We start from the raw sequence: 26,833 nt of genomic DNA, 5'->3' as shown, positions 1-26,833 counted from the left end.
TCTAGGTTTTGACTGAAGCAGGCATTTTGAGTTTTCTTGTAGGGTTTGATACCTTATGCATGTATGCTATACATTTTTCAATGTAAAGTATATTGAATTTAAATTCATGGAATTTAAGCAAAATCTTATAGTACCACTCCACTAGACCCCTTGTTCCTTTCCTTGGCTTTCTGAAATGTAATTAAGAGTCAAAAGTACCAAATGTCGCTTAGCATTTGCCATGCCATTTTGCAATGCACCACCTGTAAATTGAAGTGGATGCCACCATTGTGAATACATTTTCAAAAACACTGGCTACAACCCCAGGTGGTTATAATCCTTATTGACTGGACTTACTGCAAGAAATTGGGAATGAACAATGGGAAATGAAGTGTTCCGCTTTCATTTTGAGAAATGTACATGCCCAATCATGCAACTGAAGTAGGTGGCAGGACCTGTGGCAGCAGTTAGTCTTGAATCCCAGACCTTGTGAGAACTGAACTCAAATGTAGCCCCGGAAGCCATTGCTTCAGCTTAGCTCATCTCCGTGCTGGAAGGGAATTCCCAGAATGTGACAGTAATATTACCACCATTTGAGATTGTCTCCAACAAAGTTTTACTCAGAGTAGATCCATTGAAATTAATAGACCTAAGTTGGTCATGACAATTACTTTCAATGAGTCTACTCTGAGTAGGACTAGCATTGGATGCAAACAAGTAACTATAGCCCTTTTCACGTTTTTCTTCTTGGGTGTGTGTTTTTTTTAATGTTGGGGAAAGCTCATACGTGAAAAACTGCCTTATACAGATTCAGATTCAGACTGCTGGTCCTTCTAGCCCAGCTAAGTCTAGTTATACCAGCAGTACCACTCCAAGGTCTCAGCCACTGGTCCTCAGCCTGCTGCTTGACATCCTTCGCTGAAGATGCCAGAGGGTAAAATGAGAACGTCTCCATACACTCTACCACTGGAACTGAGGGGTGGCTTCCCTCTCTTTTGCTGCAACTGAGCACCCAGGAAGACCTGTGAAAGATTTACCCAAGATGAGAATTCACAATGATTTATTTTGTCCAGAGGGAGGTTCACTGTCCACTTTTTCCTTTAAGACCTTATTCACTATTTCCTATCTGTTCAAGTCATAAATACTGCCAAAGACCTAACCTAATCTCACGAACAATTGATTCTCTTTGGCACCCTAATTTCCACAATTTCTATATAGATGTCTACATTCCCTAATGCATGCACATTTTTTTAATAGTATGCTATATATTTCTGCCTATCTAAGCTGGTTTATATAGGTTCAGACTCGGCAATTTGTTCTTTGTCATCATGTTCTTTTTCAGTCCCTCTGCTGCACAGGCCTCAAGTCACCAGTTATTATACATATACAAAAGAAATAATGGAGTGTAGTGTTGGGTCTTCCATCTTCTGACCACTTATAAGGGATGGTCCTGCTGAATGGTCAGTGAAGTGATTCCAAAGTAATTGCATTCTTGATCTCTTTCTTATTATTAGAATTCAAATTATTCTGGATTGCTGGCTACATCCTTTCAGGTGTATCCGCATGCCTGAGGCAACCTCCTACATGACTAATGCGATTAGAAACATGATTGACAGAACATACTTCCACGATTTTACATTGCCTTTTAAGTCTTAATAGCAGAAGCTATAGGGCAGTGCCAGGTTGACACGGGGCCTGAGGCGCAGGTATAGTAGCAAGTTCAGAGATGTGTCTGCAGTTCTTAATTAACTACTACCTCAAAGGGACCTGCTATTGGTAGCAGTCAGTCCTGCATTTAATGGCACACACCTGCAAAATTCTTTCATTCCCTCATATTACAGCGAGAGACCCTGATCAGGGCAAACTTGGAATGAATGTGCTAAGTTGTCTCCCTGCAGCCAGCAGGTCTTTTCACAGCTGACTGTGATCCCTGCCCTTTGCTCCAACCTCACTGCAGAGCTTTCACTTCTTAAATGTCCCGGCAGGAGGATTTAACCTGAATCTTCCACACTGTAGTCCTGCTCCATGTCTAAATTGAAAGAAACAGATCTGACGTCCAAATGTAAACTGACTGCTAACACAGCTGAAGGCTCAAAATCAGATATGAATTACTGCCACACAAATGCCAGGCAGCTGATCGGAACTGCAATGCCATTCTGTATGGAGACATTCAATGAGCACAAAAGCCAAGCTCAAGGCCTGAGTTGAACCTGAGGGACCAGGCTGCAAACACAACTCTTTACATCCCTATATAGTGAGTCCCTTTGAGCCTTCATATAGGTGATGCAGAAGGTTTTCCATCACTTTGAGGATAAGTATGTTGGGGGGGGGGTTGTACTATTTTAAAAGAGAAGAAAGGAAATGATTCAGCGTATCTTCAGCTGAAGTGCTTTCAGTTCCACTTGCATGTATTTGGAGAATAATAAAATCACAGAACTGTAGAGTTGGAAGGGACACTGAGGGTCATCTATTCCAACTTCCTGCAATGCCAGGATCTCAACTAAAGCATTCCTCGCAGGTGCTTAAAACCTGAACTGAAGGAGAGACCATCACCTTCCAAGGAAGTCTGTTTCACTGACAAACTGCTCTTGCCATCAGAAAGCTCTTCCTGATGTTTAGTGGGAATCTCCTTGCTTGAAACTTGAAAGCCTTGGTTCAGATCCTACCCTTCAAGCAGAAGAAAACAAGCTTGCTCCATTTTCCATGTAACAGCCCTTCAGATATTTGAAAATAGCTATCATAGAAACATAGAACCTGAGAGTTGGGAAGGACCCAAGGGTCATCTAGTCCAACCCCCTGCAATGCAGGAATCTTAGCTAAGGCATCCACGACAGATTGCCATCCAAACTCTGCTTTAAAACCTCCAAGGAAGGAGAGTCCACCACCTCTTGTGAGAGTCTGTTCCACTGCCGAACAGATTTTAGTGTCAGAAAGTTTTTCCAAATGTTTAGTTGGAATCTCCTTTCTTGTAACTTGAAGCCATTGCCTTGAGTCCTACCCTCAAGAGCAGGAGAAAACAAGCATGCTTCCTCTTCCATGTGACAGCCCTTAAGATACAGGTAGGTAGCCGTGTTGGTCTGCCATAGTAAAAAAAAAATAAAAAAAAAATAAAAAATTCTTTCCAGTAGCACCTTAGAGACCAACTAAGTTTGTTCTTGGTATGAGCTTTCATGTGCATGCACACTTCTTCAGATACACCCCTTAAGATAGTTGAAGATGGCTACCACATCTCTCAGTCTACTCTTATTGCAGCTAAACATACCCAGCTCCCTCAACTGCTTCTCATAAGGCTTGGTTTCCATACTCTTGATCATCTTGGTTGCCCTCTTCTTCTGCACATATTCCAACTTGTCAATATCCTTCTTAAATTGTGGTGCCCAGAATTGGACACAGTACTCCCGGTGTGGTTCTGAACTGTAGTTCAGCTTTCTTTCTTTTGTACCTCCTGAAGTGCTTTCCACTCAGGCTGTAACAGTCTTGTTTGCTCCATTTACCGGCAGCAGGAGAACACTGAGAGACTTCAATGGAGGCCAACAGAACCTTTTCTCCTTCAGGTTCTAAGTTGTGGAGTTTTACTAGCAGGGCAAAATCTCCCACTTGCCTTCTGAAGTGGTTTGGCAGATTTATTGGAATTCTCAGCAAATGGTTAGCACATCAGGAGACAGTAAAGAATAATAAAATATTGGGAATTGGCTAAAGGAAGAGAGATAGAATAATTGGTTACATTTGTCTATCAGTGTTAATCATGCAAGGAATAGAAAAGGCATGATCTTTGTCTCAATGTTTTAATCACCTGATCTTCTAGAACTCCAGGAAATGAAAGGTTAACTATTCTGCACCACACTAAAAGAATAACAGTGTAATTCTATGCATGTCTACGCAAAAGTAAGCACCACTGGGCCCAGTGGGACTTACTCCCAGGTGTAGGTGTATAGGATTACAGCCTTAATTACAGCCTTAATATACTTCTTCATGTTCTGTATATTTAAATACCTTCATAAATAAAAGCAAAGAAGCAAGCCTAGGATGTTTTTTTAACTATTTCATTGACTTTTCAGATTGTTTTTAAGCTGTTTTTTAAACTTTAAAGGCAACACTGATACTGCGTTCCAATTGGTAAAACAGAAAATCCCCTTCAAATATAACCGGCCCGTAGAGGAATGGCTGCAGGAAAAAGGTAACAGTTGTTAAAACTTTCATTTTAAATCCATTTGATTCTAAACCCTCATTTTTAAAGCCTGCAAATAAATGTTTCTTAAATTAGAATCGCCTGCTGCATAAATGACTCTTTTAATTTTCATTATAATTTGTGTCAACTTCCACCTGCCATATGTTGATAAATCATGCTATAATACATTGCTACTAAAAATGAAGTTAAAGGGACGGAATTCTAAGCTTGCAATCCAAAAGCAATGAAGAAAGAAGCAGAAATTAAAACACCACTTTAAACATAAATAGAAACAACCAAAGCAACAATATGTATTATGGCAATTTAACCACTGCATGAACTTTGTTTTTTTTCTCTCTCCCTAAAAACATATATATTTAAACTACATCTATATATTTAGCATCAAAGTTGCATTAGAGGTTGTTTGGAAAGCACTTCATTCAAGATTTTAAAATTTTTAAAAAATATTTCAGGTGTGTGACAGCACAAATCATTATACCACAGTTAATCTGTTTTGGGTGCCCACCTCCCACCAGTCATCCCCTAAAACAGCAATTCTGAATATTTGCATACAAACTACAATAAAGGAAGAGAGCAAATGAGGTGGGTGTTATGTTAAATATGAATGAATCATATCATACAAACATAGAATTGTTGAGTTGGAAGGTGCCCCAAGGGTCATCTAGTCCCAACTCCCTGATTTTCAGATTGTTCATTCACGCTGTTCCAATTATCCTTTTCCATGTGCTCTATGGAAAGTGTCCACAAGGAAAGTTCTTCCCTATACAGAACTCCTTCTGGAATTCTGCTGCACGTGGATAACGAGCAAATTCCATGCAGATCTACAGAACAGACTTGCATATAATATTCCTGCAGCAGAAGTTGTGTGTGCATAAATGAGAAGAATAGTGATGCAGTGTCAAAGCATGGAAAGTTCATTTTTAAAAGGAGCTAGTTCTGGTTCAACATGTCCAAAAAGGAACTAATTCCAGTTCAAGTTGGTTCCTTACAAAACAAACTAGTTTGGTTCATTTTTAGTTCAAGTTCATCCAAATTATCTCCATCAATTTTTTCTTCAGCATTCAGAATGTTACAAGCTGCTGTACTGAAATATAAAACGCAGCAGAATGTGAATGGTTTCATTTATTTTCCCCAATGATTTTTATGATTTTTAAGCTTTGAGGGTCTAAAGGAGTAAAAAATATATGAACTTAAAGATGCATTAGAAATCATCTTCGCCAAGATGAACTTCATTTCACATTCAGTTCACCTGGCATTTAGGGGAATTGCTTTCAGATGCAGTTCAGAAATTTCTGAACTAATTCATTGAACTTGATTAAACTGAACTAGTTCATTCCAAGCCCAGTGCTCACTGAAATCAGTACTTTGTATCAAGCACTGGACATACTGTGTCTGCACCCAACCTGGTGTCCTTTTCTAAGCTTAAATGATTCCAAAATTATGAAGTTTATGGAAATCTGAACCAGACTTTACTTTCTGTTTTTAAAAAGAAAGAAAGAAAGAAAGAAAGAAAGAAAGAAAGAAAGAAAGAAAGAAAGAAAGAAAAAGCATGGGGGGGTTGACTGCTGTCTTCAGGTCTATTTGTATCAGAGTATTTTAAAAAGAAAAGAAAAAATATTCACAAATTCTCCCCAAGTACTAAGTAAACATCTTGTTTACTTTTCTGTTGCTGAGCTGAACCTATTAATAGTTGTAGCTGGCCTAAAAACTGTGAGGTCCTGGGAGGACTTGTGTAGTTGCAGCAAGTCATGTTTGCTTAAAGTTTTTAACTTTAACTGATTTTAGTAACAGCTGAAGACAATAAAGTAGAGCAGAGATTGCCCATTAAACAGCTTATCAAGTGAGACATAGGGATAAAGAAGGAGGCCTCAGCTTGCTGGGGGAGGACGACACCAAAGAAGAAGATCACTTGAGTAAAGCAAGAGGAAATTTGATTGGAGGAGACTGAAATTTAGTGTTGTGTAGAAGATGTGCTCCTGTCAGTGTTCAAATCTTACTTCTGCCATGAACCCAGCAGGTGATCCATAGCAAGCCCCTATCACCTCTCCTGTGTAATAATTAAGGCTAGTGACAGTCCTGATGGGGCCCCTAACTGTTGCTCCTCCAAGCATGGGCTTACAAGGCAGCAGAGGCTGACTCTGGGAAGATGCCCGCCTTCCAAATTTTCCGTGATGTCTGAGAGCCATGCTACATTGTGCTCTCAAGGTTCTCTGAGAATTTGCCAGGTGGCTTACTAGACCCAGCCTCTGCTGTCAGATAACCTGCAGCCAGGGTCATAGGTGGACAGAAAGACAAAAAAAACAACAACATTGGCAAGCCTGGCCAGGGCACTTAGGCTCTGCCAGCACCTCCAGAATGCCAGGTATTGCTGCTGGAATAATAATACTGATCTCTCTTTATAGTGATATAACAATATGAAGTGCTCTAAACACCCTAAAACAGGCCCACACAATGTATCCCAGGTTAAGCCCAGTGCATGCCACCAGCCAGGTGCTTGACATCCCTCCCTCTATCCAACCCCGCTCTAGTTCCAGTTAGGTAACAAAGCCAGTGTCTTTATTAAGCTCCTGGTCATTGGACTACCATGCATGGTTGGTGAGATGCCTTTCGCTTGGTGCATCACCAGATATGCCCCCCCCCCCAAATTGCATAAATGCCAATTATTATCACTAAAAATGATTAATGTCTTGGTGATCTGACCCAAGTTCATGAGAAATGATTTTTAAAAGTTAAAATCTTTTCAGCCTAAAAAGTGGTTAACTTTGTTTTGCTAATCTCTTATAAAGTCCCTTTAACACTAATGATAAAGCCTTGCTTTTGTTAAGACTAGTGCATGCCTGATGCTGTGATGAAGCTCATGTGCTTGAGAAACCCATCCTTGTTTTTAACATTCCCCGCCCTCTCTGTAGTTTTCACCATTGATTTGAGTCTTTCCTCCCCATTGCTTCCCCAAGCCTGAAATGAGCATGCCCAAGTGTTTTATATGTGTTTACCACCTTGGAATTCTGAAATTGATGTTTTTGCTGTTGTGTGGATGATGATGATGAAGAAGAAGAAGAAGAAGATGATGATGATGACAGTGCTTTGAGGGTTTTTTATTTTGTTTTGTTTTTAAAAACACACACCAGAGCAGCGGGTTCACAGCAGCTCCAGAGATCTCTAACATTTCTAGGAAGCATGGGGGTGAGCTGGGCCAGTTATCGATACATGTTGTCAGCCGAAAAGACAATCTGTCATAAGTATTTTGTAATATTTAGTGTATAATGCAATGGGATATATAATGTCAAGATTTTTTTAAAAAAGGTATTTTTGATATTTCAGTTGCCACTATATATGAGAAACAGCAGGTGGGGGGGGGAATCACCCATTCACCAGCCTATCATTTATTCACTCATCTACACTTGCCTGCCCATCCAGTCATTCATTCATTTCCTAATGCATCAAGAAAGTCTTATGTCAGAAGACCTCGTAAAGATGATGAGTGCAAAGGTAGATAGCTATCAAAATGGAACATGATAAATTGACGGATGCCTAGATGGATGAATCAATCCATCGAGATAGACAGCACAGCATATAACTCTCTGCCAGATATAATGGACCTACAATGGAATCATTTACAATTAACAAAATGGATGCAATCCAGAGGGACGTAGGTGTCCTCGAGTCCCATTTCAATCAGTGGCTCTTAAGTATTGTTAAGCACTTTAATTTTGAAGATACATAAGTGGGGGCAAGGGTAATTAAAAGAACTTTTCAAAGGAATGCCAGAGCTGTTTCTCCATGTGAAATAAAGCCATTGTAAGAGGTAGACAGGAAGAAAGATACAAAGATAACAAAATGCATAAGTGGAATTTACAATTAAAATGGATTTCTGTTGTAATATTTAATCCTCTAGCAATACTACAGTCCTATGCACATTTACTTGGGAGTAACCCCCACTGAATGCATTGGGATGCACTTCTGAGTAAACATGCCTAAGGTGGTACTGTGTTAATCAAACCACTTTTACCAATTCAATTTGTACAGATTCAGAAAATGGGGAATAAGACTAATTCTCCTCTATGGTGATATCTTTGTTTGTAAGTGCAGTTTAGCTGGGAAACAGAAGTGAAATTAAAATTTATTTGGAACTACAGGTGCTTAGGAGCAACTCAGTATATATGTTTGTGTAAGAGAGAGAATGTGAAATCAGCTCCTGCAAATTATTATTATTCACTCACACTCACCCCAGTATTGGCAGTGATATATTGAGGGGGTGGGAGGAATCACACGCCTCTACTGAAAGCTACATTGGAAACTAGGAAAAGGAAATCAGTGCCAATGCCCCAATTTGCAAAGAGAGATTTGAGCTACTGCATGGACCACCTGTGCCCTTACATTGCTGCCAACGGTCTGCGTTCAAGGACACGCTTCCCCTTTCATGCTTTCCCTTTCCTTGCAGAGCAGAAAGCATTAAGAGGCAATACTTGGAGATACAAGCTCTGCAGGGACCTGCTTATGCTGCTATTATGTGAGTTGACCCAGATCAAGTAGCCATGGAGAGATCTGGGTTGCAGTGGAGTGCCCAGCCAGGAGCTGCTCAGTGTCTGTTATAGTAAGAGCAGTATCCAACACCAAGAGTAAATGCCTAATTTTGCATTATGGGAGAGGGACCATAAGCATGTTCTTGGTATCAGCCTAATGTGTTTACCTCCTTGACCTGAAAGAACAGAGTGGGTAATAAGATAATTCAAAAAATGTATGTATGCCTGTGTTTGTGTGGGGGAAGGATCAGTACTATATATCATATGACTTAGAATAGGTTGCTTTGTTTGTTGGGTGGCTGCCCTAGAATGAAAGGGAGATGGCCATACACCCTTACTGTCAATCAGCGGCTAGTGCTAGTATTCCACGTATGGCAGCTTTAGATAGAAAGCTGCTTATCCAGAATAAAGGTTTGTTGTAGGCTTAAACCCAAAATCCAGCTGAGTGCTATGAACTGGACTGATGCATTCGCTAGTGCAGTTGGTGTTCTGATGAATAGTTGTTTCAGATTTGTCCTGACATCTTGTCAATTGCAAAACCAGATTACACAGATGTTTGTGGATTCTTAACCAGATCAAAACTTAAAGAATTAAACTTCACAGGGAAACCCAATAAAGCATTTGCAAGCAAACGCTTTCCTCTTTTGTGAGCCATGTCAATCAGCACAGTGCAAACAAGGAGGAGGGATTCAGAAGCCACGTAATTTGAATGCACTGGACCATGCTGATTAGCTCCTGATCACCTCATTGGTGTATTTGAAATAGAGAGTATTTTCCCCCCAATAAAAATAAAAATGGGGGGGGGGTTTACTTTGGAAGAGTGATATTTTCAAAAGTAGGTGTAAGAGGAGATAGAGGTCTGGCGTGACATTTCAGCTATGCATGCTTCCTCTCTACATTTTTCTTTCTTTTTGCCCATTGTTTTCCACTTGACCATTCAAGCAGAGACACCTCGCTTAAGAGTTTGAAGTTAGGAGTAGGTCTCACTAGAGATTTATCCTTGGTTTTTGTAGCAAACACACATGTTCAGTGCCAGTGCTACATTATAAAATGTAGTTGTGAAGTGCATTGCATGTCTCATGTTCAGCTCCTGAACTCGAAGAACCCATAACTCAAGGGGGAGACATAACATACTTCACACACACACACACACACACACACACACACATTTAATTAGTTCATCTTCCTGGAGTAGATATATCTAACATGTTAGAACAATGTGAATGCTTACACTTCTAATGAAAGGGGAAAGGACAGCATAGAAGAGTCCCTCTCATTTACTTGAAGAAGGAGGAAACAAAAAATAAAGAGACTTTGTCTACTTAATTCTCATTTAGTTGCTCTTTCTCACTATTTAGCACTCTAAGTGCTTCATGCCAACTAAGATGGAGTGGAAGGAGTTCTTCGGGAACAAGTAAGATCTGCAGCCTGTCCTTGGTGCATTCAGCTGTGTCTTTACCCTAGTTTTGCAACAAAATTGGCCTGGGGTAAGGGCAAATCTTATACTGGACCCTATATTTCAGAAGAAGGCCACTTCTATAGTAGCTATATTCCATCTGCAACAAGAAGTTCAGCAAATGCCACTCAGAAGATGCAGCTAAGAGGAACACTGAGCAAACGCAGTCTCCTGCCCCCTAACTGCTAGATACATAACATTATATACCCCCTGCAATCTCCCCATCTTCTAAGGATCTCTGAGCAGTATATCTATTTTTGCCCCATTCTCCCATCTTTTCAGAGCTATTAAATGAACAGAAAGCACAGATGGAATCTGACAACTCTGCTCCTGCTTTCATCTCACATGATGGATGCACATCTAGATGGGCCTCAAGTTAGCTTTTACTTTGTTGGGGGAGGATAGAAGGTGGAATGCTCTGGGGTAATAATTTGGTAGTGTCCAGAAGTGATGAAATGGGGAGAGTGAGAGGAGGAGAAGCAGCCATTTTCTCTAGTTTAGTCAGCAATCCCACCCAGAATCAGGTGAGCTGAAGGAACCATTTACACAGAATATAAAGGGGTCTGTAGATTTGGGCAGCTTCAGTGACTCCACAATTCCTCAGAATGTGCTTTGCCGTGGGTGCAGTTCCTCAAAAGAGAGCTTATTTTCCCCAGAAATTTGCAGATTCAGATGGGTTGGGAGACTTGTGCAAGCCAAATTAGAAAGCCAAGTTCCATGGCAAATTTTGGAAAAATCCTAGGATCAAAACATTTGTTTATGGCAAGCCCACTTCTGCTTTAAGCAGAGACTGGAAGTGGATAAGTATCTGTCTCGGTTGATGTTCCCAAAGTTCATGCCACTCCATGTGGGTCCCGTGGGATGGATATGAGAATGCAAGTTTCAGGGAGAAAATGGGATGATATGGTACTCCCAAAAGAGGGAATCTGTGAATTGAATTGTAAGGCCTATTTTAATGAGAGCCCATCATAGTTTTCCATGTAATAACTGCAGCCATCATGTCATTACTTGAAAGTAATTTCTATGAACAGAGCCATATTATTACAATCATCTCCACTATCTAATAATGGCTGATAAAGTAGATTGAGATTACCACTGAGGCAATTATTTTTATATTAAAAAAAAAAACAACGAGTCCTGCAAAAATTGCTATTCTTCCATACATAGTGTCCCAGCACTAAAACTACATGTAACAGATCTGCACTGTGAGGAAAGCAGTGAGGGGACAGTTATGAGGGGAGAAAGGAAAACTGTTCTGCTTTCAAAGACAGAATATCAAAATCCTTACCATTTTTTTATTTGTTGTTTTTTTTACATCTGTACACTAACCCATCTTGGTCAAGTCTCCCTCTATATATGTATATTTAATTGCAATAGCACAAGGAGATGTGCACCTCACCATCTCAAGCTGCAGGAATTTCACATACATACCTACTTTGCTTGGTTAGCTAGGGTCCTCCTTGGGGAATAGGAACTCCTTTCAGATACATTTCTTCTCTTGTCCCCATTCTCTTCCCCATTATCCATCCTGTGACCATTAGATGATGCAACACCGCATCACCACTTGACTTCGAGACCTGCCACGACGACCAAAATTGGTGAGCTCCCCTCGTATTCTGATCTACTTTAACCACTGGCTATGAGGGAATGGAAAGTGGGGTTTAGGTGCCCTACTACATGGTGGCCTTTGGCATGTATCAGGGGGGACTTGAGGAAGAAAGTGGTTAGTGTGCAGCAGAGAAGGGGGGAGGGGAGGGAAATGGGCATGTGTGTGTAAATGTGGGGAGAAATGGATTGGATGATTGAATTAATACTGCTTTGTCTTCTCAAACATGGCCAGTGTGATTCTTTGCTCAACAGCCAATTGCATTTAGTGTATCATAAGACGGCATTCTGACCAAGGATATAAAATAAATCCAGGGTGAGTTCATACTGGGTTTATCATGTGAAAATTGTAGCTGTCATTTTTCTAACTGAATATGTGGAAATACCATGAACATGAATCACACTTCTTCATCACCTCTGGCAATTGCCTACCTATGATGAGAGGAGTGAGATGGAAGGGGAGATGTCTATCAAAAGTGCATATTGCCTCTTAAACTAATTGTGTGAACTCACCCTTGATTTGTAGGTGGGAAAATAATTATTTCTGGGATCTATACTGACTGGAAATGCTGCATACTCCCTGCCTTCCTTTAAAAAACGAGTTAGGAACCACACTTCTGAGATCTCAAGGAACTCATTTGTGTTCACTGTTCAGTAGTTCTCAATGTGCCTCATAGGTAGATAACAACAGCCGGTAGTCCTGGGCCAAATCTGGCCTCCTGAGGTGTCTCACCCCTTCTCTCCCTGAAGGAAGAGAGGTGTATGGAAATAATGGTGGTTACTTCGTATATTGTGGGACTTACTGGCAGCTCACTTGGGGCTTTGGCTTGCCACTTTATGCCACTTCTCAAAGTGGCCCACCAGTAAAAACTACATGTACATAGATCAAGGCCTAGGTCTCACTGAGGTAGTGAACCTGTGTCTGAGAACCAATGCTTCTAACTGCAGGTGTGGGCTCTCAGGGAGAGGGCTACTGGAAACCTTCTCCCCAACATTTAGTTTTCTATGCGGAGGGAATTGTTTTGTGTAAAGGAATAGTCAACGATGTGATCTTTCCCACCTGCAGTGTGAAGTGGTACACAGCTCTGACACAGTTTTACTGTGAGAACTAGGCCCAAACTCATAGGGTTATTTATGTGCACTAATTCAGCATTGACACATATTTTCTCTTCCACAGCAAATATGATCCAAAAATTGTATTAAATCTAACCTTTATTTAAAACTAGATTCTATCTTCCACAGCTGTAGCTATTATAAGTTTCAAGGAGTCATGCGTATGTCCATCTCTTAGCACATATCTGTGTTCTGTTCATCTTTTGCCAAATCACAGGACAGGACTGAATCTCTGCTCTGTCCATTCAAGGATCCAGGTTTTGTTTTTGTTTTTACATTCTGGAGAGGGCAAAAAACCTAAGGAGGTTTTGATGTTCTGGCTTGGATTAAACTTTCCCAAATTCCCAAAACAATATGTAAAGAGTTGGATTTTTAAATTTGAAATGAAAACAAGGTTTGGGTAAAATTTCTCCTGAATGTGCTTATGTTTACGGGAACAAGACCATAAAGACCTGGATCCATTGTTTCGTTGTTCAGGCTTATCATGATTTGTGGCACATCGGGACAGCTATTTATGGTACTGCATTCCTGCCATTTAATCACCACAATTGCCATCACCACCACATCAGAAAACCTGCTTCGAGCTTTGGTCCATTTCAGCCAGGACTCAAGGGTTTTGAAAAGGGGAAATGTTCCTGCCAATAATGTTATTCAACCCCCCCCCTTCACTTAGGACGACAGTTAACGATCTTCAACACCCAGGCGCAAATAGCCATTGGAGGAAAAGATAGAGGGCGTCTCTTCCAAGGCCAGCTCTCCGGTCTCTATTACAATGGTTTGAAAGTGCTGAACATGGCAGCAGAGAGCAGCCCCAACATCAAGATCAATGGAAGTGTCCGGTTGGTGGGAGAAGTGCCATCCATCTTGGGAACCGCACCCACAACCTCCATGCCACCAGAGATGTCTACAACAGTCATGGAGACCACCACTACTATGGCCACTACTACAACCCGAAGAAACCGCTCCACACCTACCATTCAGGTGAGTCATTTGAAGTCTCTATAGCTGGCTTGTGTTTTCTCAAATATATCTTAGGGCCAGATTCTCTCTCTCTCTCTCTCTCTCTCTCATTTATTTTCTCTGTCTCATTTTATCTAAAGATAAAATTCAGCACAGAACTTGTTCACTCTCAGTTTCCATTTGAATTATTGTTGTATGTGCAGACATGAGGTCAAGTTCTTCTGTGATACTGTTTGACCCACTCGTTAAGTTAGGGTTGGTTGTTCCTGTGTGAAGAACAAGATATGAACTTCATAAATCTGTGGAATTTGATAATGGAAGACCACTATGGTAGATTCTGGAAAGCCAGGGCAGATTAGTGTTCCTCATGTGTGCTATTTCTTCTTTAGTGGCAAAGTTTTTAATAGAGTGGATTGGGTTGCACAAGTTGAGTTGTTCTTCATTCCTGTTTTTGACAAACTAATATTAAAGTGGAAATTGTCAGATGGTTGCTTTCAGAATCGGGGGCTCATTCAATCAGGTGCTTTTGAAATCTCTGATAGCCCTTATTGTCATGGAGGTATATATTTTTCTCTGACTACAGCTTCGTTAAGCCCTTTAGGGCTTAATAAACTCTCAATATATCTTTTCAATAATTGCAGATGGAAAATAATCTACAGATCAAATATAATTGCCTTGATGAAGTAGCGGTAGACTGTGTTCTTCCCCCAGTAAAAATGAGATTCTTCTGATTAATAATTATTGATTGCTTGATCTGCTTTCTTTGTCTGTGTTGAGTAGAACAGAAAGCTCACCAGGCATTTTACAGAGACCTTCACATGTATAGAGGTGTCTTATACCTGCATCATAGAATTTATTGGATCATATGGTCCTATCATTCATAATGTGGTTTATTTCTAATTAGCTCATCTAATTGAATGGTTCTTTTCCACTCCAAGCCACCAATAGCTTTTGTTTCCCATTTTTGAGTTGTGCTCCCCCACAATGGTAGTGTACCATTGCCCAAACATTTGATCTTGTTCCTGGACCTTTGTGGCTATGTCAGTTCGCTCCACCAGTAAAAACAACTTGACTCAGCAAGGCAGGACTATGTCAGATCATAATCAGGGTCTCAAATGTTGCTAAAAGTGTGACATTAAATACTAAATGCTGCTTTATTTCTCCTGGTTGCTTGTCACGTCTCTACATCTTTTGCTCGCTGAAAAATCAGGTGGCTATGAATCAGTTCTAATTATTAGCTTCAATTGATGGTGCGTTATATAAAGGCCTCAGGTAAAGTCACCCACCTCGAAATTGGACTGCAAATAATTTTGATGGATTTTGTCATATTTGGAATGTTGTTCTTATACATTATGGGAAAATGAAACAAAATTCAAGCCAGGTTTTCCCCTTAGTTAGCTCATGCAGGGCCAGCTTCATGAGATCTCGCCAGAAGCCGCTACTGCCCAGTGCCGGTGAGCAAGGCTTCTGTGGCGGTGGGCGGCAGAGGTGAAACAGGATGTGTCGTTCCTGAGTTAATGCTCTAATCAGAGTCTGTAATTTTTTTTTTATTTTGCATCTATTCTGATGGAATTATATCAGTCCGTTGTGAGGTCACTGAAATATTTCATGAAATAGGCCCACACAGATTATTTCTCAGAGGGTTTTTGCCCTAATCTACATGTCAACTTGTTGAGCTGATTAAGTCATTATGTTCTTGAGAAAGCATCAAGGTGATTTAATACAGTGTAAACTAGCCTCTAAAAACATGGTTAGAGCAATGATTTCCTGGATGCACTCACACAACGAATGGTCTCATCTTGGCTTATATTAAAGCAATAACTCTTGACACTTCACTCTTTCCATTGAAAGGGAGATAAAAGTCAATATGCACCTCCATTACAACTCACTGTGTCTCAAGAGCAGGTCAATTTATTGTTATCACAGTGCAAGACGGTTCTTGCTTCCTTTCAGTCACTCGACTGGGTTGTTCCAACTCCATTTGTGTCAGCCGTATCCTATACAGACTCAGCACCAACAAGAAACTCAAACATCACACCTCCCCTGAGGTACCGATTATTAAAATTAAGAAACAATTTTTGGGGGGGGGGAACGACCTTTTTTGTTGTGTTTTGGCACCGAGTGGCTTGTGATTCTGGTGCCTGTGGGGGGAAGCACTGGTCACTGCTTTATTTATTTATTTATTTATTTCGGACCAGCAGTCTCTTCTATCCCTACAACAACAACCCACATGCACAATTATCCAGAATGCCTGAACTTCCAGGGCAAGGGGGAGGGGAATCCAAAATGACTGTTGGAAGCTATTTATCACTAGAGTGCCGAGATGAACACAGTTGTTAGGATATTTCCCCTTGATTATCCCATTTTATGGGTGTTGATTGGCCAGGGAGGTAGAGGTTTATTTAGCTATCCTCTCTTGTTACCATACCAGCTGAAGGTACAAGGACCCAAACAAATGTGGTTTAAATCAACCTTCCACATTATTGACAAAACAATTTGAACATCAAACAACTAGCAAACACCGAGGATAAAGTGTTTAGCTCTACAAGAAGGTGGACGGAAGGTTGAATCTGACTGAGGAAAAGAGATGTTTGTTTGTTTGTTTGTTTATATGACATTAACGTCCTGCATTTCTATCATAGAACTTAAGGCAGTAGGAACATAGCTCCTAGGCCCAGACTTGCTTATATCTAGCAAGACAAAGGCCTCGTGTGGCATATTCTGGCTTGGCAAGGTGCAAAATGTCCCTATTTTTATCTTTAAAATGTTGGAGGGGTTGTAACAAGTAACACGATGCACATTTGGGCAGAGATATGTGGATTTCTGTTTAACTCTGGAGCCTGTACTTGCTTAAGCTGATAGAAATCGGTGTAGTCAAAAGTTCACTTTGCCTACTTGTGATTTCTTGTTTGTTCCACTCCATTTAATGAAGCACGTTTGCTTCTGACTAACAGAGCTGCCTACCGACCCTTAGTAAAAGTGCCACTTTGACCCCCTGACACATAAGTTTGCTCTGTATTCAAGCTCGGGTCTGTTCGGAAACGGCATGTGTTGTATTAAATTACTCTTACAGACCTCAGGGCCCTGACACACCAGCTTCTCTCGTATTAACAATACCCTCTTTGGGAATTCCACTTTGCCTCACTGCTGTGCATGGAACACGGAGGCATATGGCTATCGTTCACTTAAATGCTTCTACTTTTAACTCAGGAATGTCCTGGAGTGCAGGGCTGCTGCTAGATTAGGGCTGTCTCACATCCAAAATGAGAGATGTGTTGTTATTTCTATCAGGCTTGTTCTCAACAGATGCCTTGCTTCTGTTGCTGAGCTTTTTGAACTTTACCTGACTAGCCTTCTTAAGTGGCCAAAGATCTGTCTGGTTGGTCAGACCTGGTGTTGATGATACACAGTACAATAACTCCTCTATTCTGAACCCCGCTTTTTTTCCTTTGACACTTTGGGTAGCAACCCTTTTCTATGGTTTTCGTTTCCAGTATTTATATTTTTGACAGTTCAGCTGCCGTCAGCTGATATTTACAATCTACAGATATGGATTCTTTGCGCCTCACCTATGGTGGAGGGATGGTGTTAAAATATAGGGCTTTCTCAATGGTTGACCCATTGTGGAACAACATGCTCTGTGAAGAGTGGGTAAACCTCCTATCTAGTGGCTGGTGAACTCTTTTGTGGGGACAGTATTTGTCAGTATTTGTTTCATTTTAAGGCTGTTTGTACCTTAACTGAATGTATTGTTTTATACGATAATGTGATTTTAATGTGTTGTCAGCTGTACTGAGTTGTGCATAGGCACTAGAATAGCAGGATAGGAAAATATATATGAATAATAACAACCTCTGTTTGAGCTGAACTAAATATTACTACAAATAAATCAATACATTGCATTCCACAAATTGTGTTTATCCAAAATGCCCCAAATCCAGAATACAAATTCCATATTGATTTCGCAACATTCCTCAGCAAAATCCAAGGAACCGGCTGTGAACAGTCAAATGAAAACAAATGAATTCAACACTGACTTCAATCTGTTTAGATTTCATGTCCTCAATCATGTGGTGTCAAGGGACCAAAAATAGAATTCTCCAGTAAAATTAATATAAATTGTAACATGAAAAACGGTTGTTGATTTCAGTTCTAGTTTCCACTGATGACAATTTTTTTGAGATGAAACCCACAAAATGCGCTTCACCTTTGGGTTTTATTAAATTCATTTTCCTGAATCATAAATGCTGAAGCTAAAGCATTTGTAAAGGCAAATGTGTGCTGAGTAGCCACTTCATAGTTGAGCTGAACAGATTTGATTAAATTTGTAAATATTTAAGCTTCGGTATGCTTAGTAAGGACTATTAGATCTGCAGGAAGCCAAGAATGGACTAGTTAACCATGAATGGATACCAAGAGTGAATGCAAGGGCTTCTTTTTTTCATAGGCAGAAGAATTGGGGGAGGCAATTCTTGCTATTTCCCCCTTGCCCCTCAACCCATTGCTCTACCTCTCATTCTGGTCTGGATGGTCCTCTAACCTTCCGGAGCAAATTTTCAGGGGCTGGAGGGGGCATTGGTCAGAATTACTTCCCCACTTCTGCGGATAGTGGGTAGAATGTTGGATTTTGACCCAGAAGACTTGAGTTCTGCCTCCGCTTAGCTATGAACTTCACTGTGTAATATTGGGCCTGGGTAAGATCACACACAGCCTAGCCTACCACACTGTATTGCTCTGTATATGGTAGTTCTTGGAAGAATGGTAGAATAGAAATGTAATAATAAACAACTCTGAAAGAAAGGAGGAAAGATATCATTGATTAACGTCAGAGAGCCTCCCCATTGGTTTAGTTAGGGTTTGATCAGTGGAGTGCTTGGGGATCCATCCTTTTACCAGCGTCCAGCACAGCTTCCTAGCGGCATTTTGTTTAGGCTGAGGGCCATAGGATTTTGATTCAGAACTTCCCATAAGACACTGCTCTCGCAGCACTTTCTTTTAGGCATGCCTTGTGATGGAACACAGCAGAGAAGATTTGTCAGTATAATTAGCCTCTAACTGTCAGGGAAAGAAAAACACACTTGTCTCCTCTTGCGATTGCCAAGGTACCGTACTTTCTTTTTCACTCGTAAGAAAATAATTTTTGGAGAAGGAAATTGGCCTCTAATTTACTCATTGCTTGTTATGAGTCTCCAGTGACATTTTCATCCACTGACTGCAAAGCACTATAGGAGAAAAAATATTAAGGAACTTGAAAGCCCCAGCTTTCTGTCTTACTTCACACAGGCCCATTCACATGACATAAAATTGTGTTTTCTTCCCCTCCTACCTTTTATTGTTGTTAAAAAACATTATGTCCTATGCAAAACATTTGGCCACCCAATCACAGACATTTACACTGGGGTTATCAGTGCAACACCATGGTTTGTGATGTTCTAATGGCACAATGGTTTGTACATACTTGTCTTATATGTATGTTTTTATGGGGCACCAATGAGGATGACAACACGTCATTGCTGCCAAGGAGTGTGGTAGAGTCTCCATCTTAGGAGGTTTTTATGCGGAGGCTTGACAGCCATCTGTCAGGAATGCTTTGATGGTGTTTCCTGCTTGGCAGGGGGTTGGACTGGATGGCCCTTGTGGTCTCTTCCAACTCTATGATTCTACGTCTGAGAGGCAAAGATGGGTAAAAGGACTACTGTATTGGCCCAAATATAAGACGCACCCACAAATAAGCTGCACCTTGAAAATTCAAGGCTTATTTGTGGGTGCGACTCGCCTCCCAGAACTACTGCCCTGGACGGAGGGCGGCCAGCACCAGTGCTAGATTCCGAATGTGCCGTGCACCCGCCTCCCAACACTACCACCTCTGGGCACTACCTCTCCAAGCCGGCGCTGGGGGGGTGGGCCTTGGGAGCAGCGGGCGGGCGGGGGGAGTATGGCTTATATTTAGGCCAATACGGTAAATATCTAGGTGAAAGATAAGAACTCTCTTCAAGCATTCAAAGAGGCTTAATGTGGGGAGTGGGTGTGCCCACAACAGCCCTGTCCCACAGTGTCCATGAGCATGCACATTCTATACTTGATCTTTCTGGAAGGTATTAAGGGAACTGGTAAGGACTTTTAGTTGTGCATGCTCACAGGACTCCCCATGAACAGGACCCCTGCCCTATCAGGGTGCAATGCAGGAAGTTGTTGCTATAGTATTATCCAGTTAAAACCCTCACACATTCTCCTGAATGCTTGAATAGGGTTAAAGGGATTGTTATTATTGACAATTTCCCTCCCATTGGGAAAATTGGGAGGGAAATGAAAAGGAGAGAGTTAGATGGGCTCTTGACCTTGCCTAACTTTCTCCTCTATTGGACCCAAGTTGCTTCCTGGTCCCACTGTGGCAAGCCCCAGCATGCCCCCTTTCTGGCCCTACAGATGCCAGAGCTCTGATGTCAATTTTGTGGGAATGTTTTGGGATGCAGGAGAGGATATATTATTTAAGATATCCTATTCCAACTTGTGTTTACAAGTCCCAAAAATTAGCAGAGTTCTCATTCCCCTTTTAAACACACACACGCAGCAGATAGCTTGCTCAGGTTTGTTAAAACCTTGTAATAAATGTCCTGGTATTTTCCCCTTTAATCCCTCTCAGAATAAGACACTACACAGTGTTCTATAAAAGTATAAAACATTTACTCACGAGAAATCATCTCTTCACAACTGGGATCCCAGAGGCAGGCTTAAACTTAGTAAAAGTAACATTTACTCAGGAGACTGTTCCATAAAGGAAAAACAGCTCCTTTGTGTTCTCTTGGCTGGAAGCCCTCATTGCGATGTTGTTCCTTTGAGAACGGTGTCCAAAAGAGAAAGATGGAGCCTGATCCCTGTGGTTTTGTGTTAACCTGCCCAGGTGAGACCACACCCATCTCCAGTTACATAGAGGAAGTCCATCCCAGCCCAGAATAAACAGGAAGTTCCGGCTGGTGGACTAAGATGACTTTTGTGGCCACTCTAGCAATGTTGTGTTTGACTGCTCCTGCATTTTACATCCCACAAATTTGGCTAAGGTAACAGAAGATCTGGCAATGGCGGGGAATGGAGGATCTAACATGATATATCTCTTTCCAATACTGAAGCTCTTTTTCCAAGAGCACTGGGAATAATTCAGTGCCATGATCTTCTGACTATTTCATCATTTCTACTTGCCAGACAGAATGATCACCCCTCTCACCCCCTGTGTCATTATTAGGTATGTTGCCTTAGCAATCAGTAAATTGTTCTGTATGATTTCACTGGTTAGCTTTCTATATGTTGCCTGCTTACAGTTCTGAGAAGCATTTGGAAGTTCACTCATGTTCTTGAATGTGTTTCTGGGATTATACACAGTAATTTTACAAAGTTTATCTACTATGACAATAATGTTGGTGTGGGGACAGTATGTGGTCTGCATTCAGAGGGGATGCCATCTTGTCCTCAGGCAGCAGAATGTCTTCTGCTAGCCCTGATCCAGATATGTGAATATGAACATACGAAGTTGCCTTAGACCTCTGGTCCTTTGAACATAGTATTATCAACTGCGACAGATATCAACTGTCAAAGGTTCCAAACAAAGTATTTCCCAGTCCTCTTACTAATGCCCTGTAACTGGAAATGTCAGGAATGGAGCCTGGTTTCAACTGGAAAAGAATAAGCATATACCCAAAGTGATTGCCCTTTGCTTCATCGCTGTTCATTTGGGCCCATTCCTGCAGAGGAATCTGCTAGGCACTAACTCAATGTAGTATAGAAGCAATTGTGAATGAGTAAGTATGTGGGTGGATGTTTTGGGCCCGGGAATATACAGATGACATTATTTATATGGCAAATTATCTCAAATGTATATATTTGAAAACATTTGATAATCTGTGTGATGAGAGAGAGGGTAAAGTATGATATGCAAGTTGGCCCAAAAGCTGTTAGTTGTGTGAGTAATCACAATTTGAAATTCAAGTTTTTTTGACAAGCGTATGGCATGTTTCTGGAGCCAGTTTGGTTTCCAAATGCAATTACAAGTTTGAACGTCCTCTGGTATTCTGCAACAGCCTGTTAAAATCTGCTACTTTGGAAGTGGGGGGAGAGGCAGGAAATCCGTATGTGAAACTATATTCTTTGCAGAAGGCATAGATAAAAATATGTATAAATGAGGCAAACAAATGCCCTAAAGTGCAGAGACTTTAAACACATACTTCATAGTCTTAGACCAGTTATGATAACTTGAATCATGTGAATAGGCTAAAAAAAATGGTTCTGTTTTATTTTTTCAATTTTAAGCACAGGAGGGTTTAGTTTGTGCTGTAGGTTCATCAGGACCCAGCCCTGGCATTTTTTGTTAATGCCAGTCTTCAGCTGTGGAACATATGAAGTATGAACAGATGAATGCCCTTGGGGAAGTGCAGTTTCCATCTTCTTCACCATGGAATAACTGCAGAGATTCATCCACACATTGGCGTTTAGAGGGAAGATTTTCCAGTTCAGAGGCTAATGTTTCCAGCAGATTTGAGCTCTGACATCTCTTTTTTCTAGAAACGAAGCACAGATGCCAATGCTGGCTTCGATTTTTGTGTGTGTGTCAAGGGCAGGAGGAGGCTTGGGTAAGAAACCCTTAGCGGCTCCCCATTCCCTGGGTGGGCTCTCATCCTCTTGGCTGTTGTCACCACTGCCCCACTCATTCGCCCCCTCCTTCTGGAATGAAGAGCAAAACCAGGGGACTCTCGGGACCAGCAGCAATCTCCCTGATTGGCTGTGGGTCTTAGTAGTTCCCTAACATTGCCGAATGATGACGCTATTGCAGTCCAAACACTTCTTTAGCCGTTCTGCAGAATGTGTGAGGGTTTAAAATGGGTAGCGGGTAAAGGATGCGCACACTGGCCCCTTTCCTGATGCCCTTGTGGTTACAAGCCTCACACACAGACTTCTGACACATGGGGGTCTGAAGGGGAATGCTAACTGTATCCAGTTAAATGCACAGTTCCAAACTGAACTAACAATACTCAACTGAATGGAGATAGAATCCTCACTGCATAGCTCCACATGTTGAGATTGGATGTGCCCACACACCCCTACCCAGTTTGATACCTGGTGTGCTGTACCTCCTCTGCTTAACACCCTCCTCTTGCTGGAGAATGACAATCCATGTGAAGAACAACTCCATTTATTTTAACACCCCTCTCCAAAACCAAAGGATTGAATTGGCATTGGGCAATAATAACTCACTTCAATTAAATGCTAAACCAATATGTGAAAATGAAAGACACTCCCCCAGACTTCTCCATCTTTGCTTCAGAGGTTCTGGGCATTTCCCTACTCAACTTGTTTTTGTTTCTCAAAAAGGAAAAGGAGTGGGGAGGTTATGCGTTGAACTTTTTGGTAAAACTGAGCGGGTCCCCGATCTGCCTTGAGACGCCTTGTTAATAGCACTATCTGACTTGGGAATGTGAAATCATGACTGGAACCATCTCAGTGTGCCTTGTTATTTGGAGTGCACGCAGAGCTGATGCGCATACCCCTGTTAAACAGAAGCAAAATTTGTATTTCCAGAATGGCTTGAGTCCTTAGAATGACAGGATTCATTGAAAGACACAATGCAAAGCAAGTGGCTTCTTAGGAATGAACAGAGAAAAATCATTGGCTTTGTAGCACAGGAAGAGAGATCCGGTTTGCTTTCTCCCGGTTCTTAAACCACGTCTGTTTTGCTTGCTATTTATACCCTGCAGGGAAATGATTGGGAGCTGCAGGCATTGCCAAAAGACTTCCAAGGCAGACATTTTCATTTTGTTTTTGACAAGACTCATTGAGAGTTGGGGGATGCACTTCTTACCTTTCTTGGCTCACGTTTAGATGACAGCGTAGAAATTAGAAACACATCCTGGCTGTTATGACAGTCCTATTTCTTGAAACCATCTAATTAACGCCTTGGGTTTTCTTTGGTGAGAAACAATGCTGTGTAGCTAATAGAAAGGGTGGGGTGGGGAGTTTCACACTGCATTCTTCTTTGTCGGTGGGGTGAGCTGTCACTAAAATGGAAGCTGCGCCTGTCATTGTGAGCTCTTGGATTTGGTACAAGCTGCTTGATAAGGCCTGATTGACAGCTGGACCTGCAGAAACAGCAAACATTTCCCTGTCTGCATGCACAGTTCTTTACTGAGGAATATGGTAAGAATATTTATGTATTTATTAATTCGCTAATGCGTCTATTGCATTCATATGCCACCTTTCTGCCATGGTACTCAAGGGAGGTTACCATTTTAAAAGATAGAAACAAATGATATAACACAGTGGTTCCCAATTGGTGGTCTGCGGGCCCCAGGGGGTCCGTGGCACAACTTAGTTGTGGGCCATTGAATGCATCAGCTTGCTTGGATCACACTCTTTTGTCCATTTAATCAATCAATCAATCAATTTTAAAAATTAGATAGTGAACTGGAAAGCTGTTGTTAAGTAAAAACTTTATGGATGAATACATCAAGCCACTAGGCATGTCTCGCGGTGATCATCATATCGCTGCCACATGCAATTGCATAGGGGCATAAGTCCCTGAAGAAGCACTCCATAGAGCCCTCTCTGCCATTCTTTCCTCTACTTTGTGCATTAGCACAAGGGAGAGCCTTTGTGGTGTAGTGGTTAGTGTTCTTGGGAGTCCAGGGTTCAAATCCCAGGTCACCCATAGAGCTCACTGGGTGACCTTGGACCACTCAGCCTAATCTACATCACAGGGTTCTTGTGAGGGGGGAAAATGGATGTGTATATCATCTTGAACTTCCAGGAGAACAGGTGGGATATACGTAATAATAAAAATAAATTATGAAATAAAAAAGGGGATGGAACATTAGTGTAGGCTTCAGGGAATCCTGAAGCAGGGGCTGGGGCAATTACAGATCCAGTTTAGATCAGGCCAGACTCTGAAGGACCTGGGGACAGTTCCCAAATGAACACAGGGAGAAAGCAGAGCTTAAAATCCATTGTCTGACCTTTCACCACTTCTGTGTGGAACCCATTACCAGTCTCAAAGGAAATCAACTTATCAGCTAATCCTACCATAAGGCAGAATGAAGCAGTCCACCTCAGATGGCAGATTATTTTTGGCCCAATTAAAGGTTGACAAATTGACAGTTATTATAGTATTTTTATTATTATCACCAATCACTGTTTGAATCTTCTCACTTAGGCACTAACATATCTTGGGGCCATTGCTGCACTGTAACAATATTTTCGTGTGCTTTGAAACCCTTGCGTGGTTGTCTTTGAAAGAGCCAGCCGACATTTAAGAGGTTCGTTGTATGCAAGCTATAATATATACAGAGCCAGGAGAAACTGCAGGGCTGGCTAATTTTCCCATTGGATGCATACAATGCCTCATAACCCCATGGCAGACTGATTAAAAAATAGTAAGGGGGGGGGGTTAACTTGCCACAATCTTTATTCCCCTTTCTGAAAGGTGACCTCTGATGAGAGCAGAAGGATGTGAATGATTTTAATCTGCAGTAACAATGGAGAACCAGTCCTGACCTACTCCTGCAGTATAAATATATAAAATGACAGATTATTCTGCCGCTTCCTCCTCCCCTCCTGCCCAGACATACACATACACATGCCATAATGCACAGCTAAATTTCAATTGTGCTTTATCTCTCAGCTACTGCCCCAGTGATTAATGCTGTGCTTTCTGGGAGGCTGGAAAATGAGGGGAGAGAGGGAGAAGCAAGATATGTATTTCTGGTGCTGTTTATCATTATCATTATTCCTTTATAATAGTTTTTCCTCCTGTTGGAAGAGCTTAATTTACTGAAGGAGCAGGGGGCATGACAGGTGAGAGAAGAGATGATGGCAGGTGGATGGATGGGTTGGGCAAAGGCAAGGACAAAGATAGGAAGCTGTGCTGTTGAAAGCAGTGAGCAACTTTTGAGAAGTGTGGTGTGTCCCGTCCCGTCCATATTAAGGATTTAGAAAGACAAGACTAATTTACCCCTTGCTGGTGCAACTTCCTGCATGAGCTGCCCATTCACCATTGTGGGGAAGGGCCACAGCTTAGCATATGCTTTACAATGCAGAAGGTTTTTTTATGTTTGACCCCTCACATCTGCCAATCACTGGTCAGGGAGTAGGTGAACTGAGAACTTTCATCACCAACCTTGGCTGGTGCACCAACTACAACCATTACTGGACAAGGATAGCCTTGCCAGCGTGGTTTATACATTAGTAATCTCTTGATTAGGCTACTGTAATGCACTGCATGTGGAATTTCCCTGTAGCTGGTTCAAAGCATGCAGTTAGTGCAAAATGCAACTCTCAAGATGCTTAATGTGACACCCAGCTTTACACATTGTTGAAAGATCAGCACCAGCTGCCAAGGTCAAGATTTTGTTCTTAACCTTTAAAGTTCCATATAACTTGGTACTAAGATATCTAGAGGGCTAAGACACTCTTTAAGATATTCCAAGGAGACTCTGCTGGTCATTCCACGACCAGTGGATTGTCACTGGGTAACTAGGCTTGCCATAAGTCCGGAAAATTCCGGACATGTTCGGAAATCAGACATAATCTCCTGCAGGTAAAAGGGCGGCAATGTGGGCATGTGTGTGTGTGTGTGTGTGTGTGTGTGTGTGTGTGTGTGTTATTAGCAAGAGCATTGCCTTCACTTTCCATGAACTCTGTGATCCAGGGAAGTTGGGTGGCTCTCTCCCAAATCTCGGCCTGAGGTGACTCTGTGGTTGCATGAGGCTAGGTGGGCTCCTTGTGGGCAGTATCGGGAAGGGAGAGCAGGTTTGAGAGAGCAGGGCAGAAGTGGCCAGAGGTGTCTGCCAAGGGAAGCAGGAAGGCAGGGGATCCAAGGCAGACATTGGGCTCTGAGGAAATGAGGGGCACTGGTTATGGCAGCTGCGCTATTACACGGAAGGGTTAACAATGATGGTTGGGCACTGGTCGCCGCCTCCCCTCCCTTGCCTTAAGGTGTTTTCCTTAAGAAAGCTGAACAATTTTGGA

The 26,833-nt window shown here is 41.7% G+C and overlaps 1 protein-coding gene across 13 annotated transcripts in view; it reads left to right on the top strand.

Moving 5' to 3' along the window:
* LOC117042284 (neurexin-3-beta) overlaps positions 1–26,833 on the top strand; it is a 421,258-nt gene that overhangs the window by 280,205 nt on the left and 114,220 nt on the right. For 5 of the 13 annotated variants that reach the window (XM_033141881.1, XM_033141845.1, XM_033141896.1 and 2 more), the window contains exons 4-5: positions 4,070–4,156; positions 13,539–13,846. In XM_033141881.1, coding sequence (XP_032997772.1) covers positions 4,070–4,156; positions 13,539–13,846 — 395 coding nt within the window. Of the gene's footprint in view, positions 1–4,069; positions 4,157–11,688; positions 11,746–13,538; positions 13,847–26,833 lie in introns of all 13 variants that reach the window. The other 8 variants (XM_033141865.1, XM_033141830.1, XM_033141857.1 and 5 more) reach the window with 2 other exon arrangements.

This window comes from Lacerta agilis, chromosome 1 (genome assembly GCF_009819535.1).
Source record: "Lacerta agilis isolate rLacAgi1 chromosome 1, rLacAgi1.pri, whole genome shotgun sequence".
Taxonomy (NCBI): Eukaryota; Metazoa; Chordata; class Lepidosauria; order Squamata; family Lacertidae; genus Lacerta; species Lacerta agilis.
The sequence above is the reverse complement of the archived record's forward strand: the minus strand, read 5'-3'. Positions and strand labels throughout refer to the sequence as shown.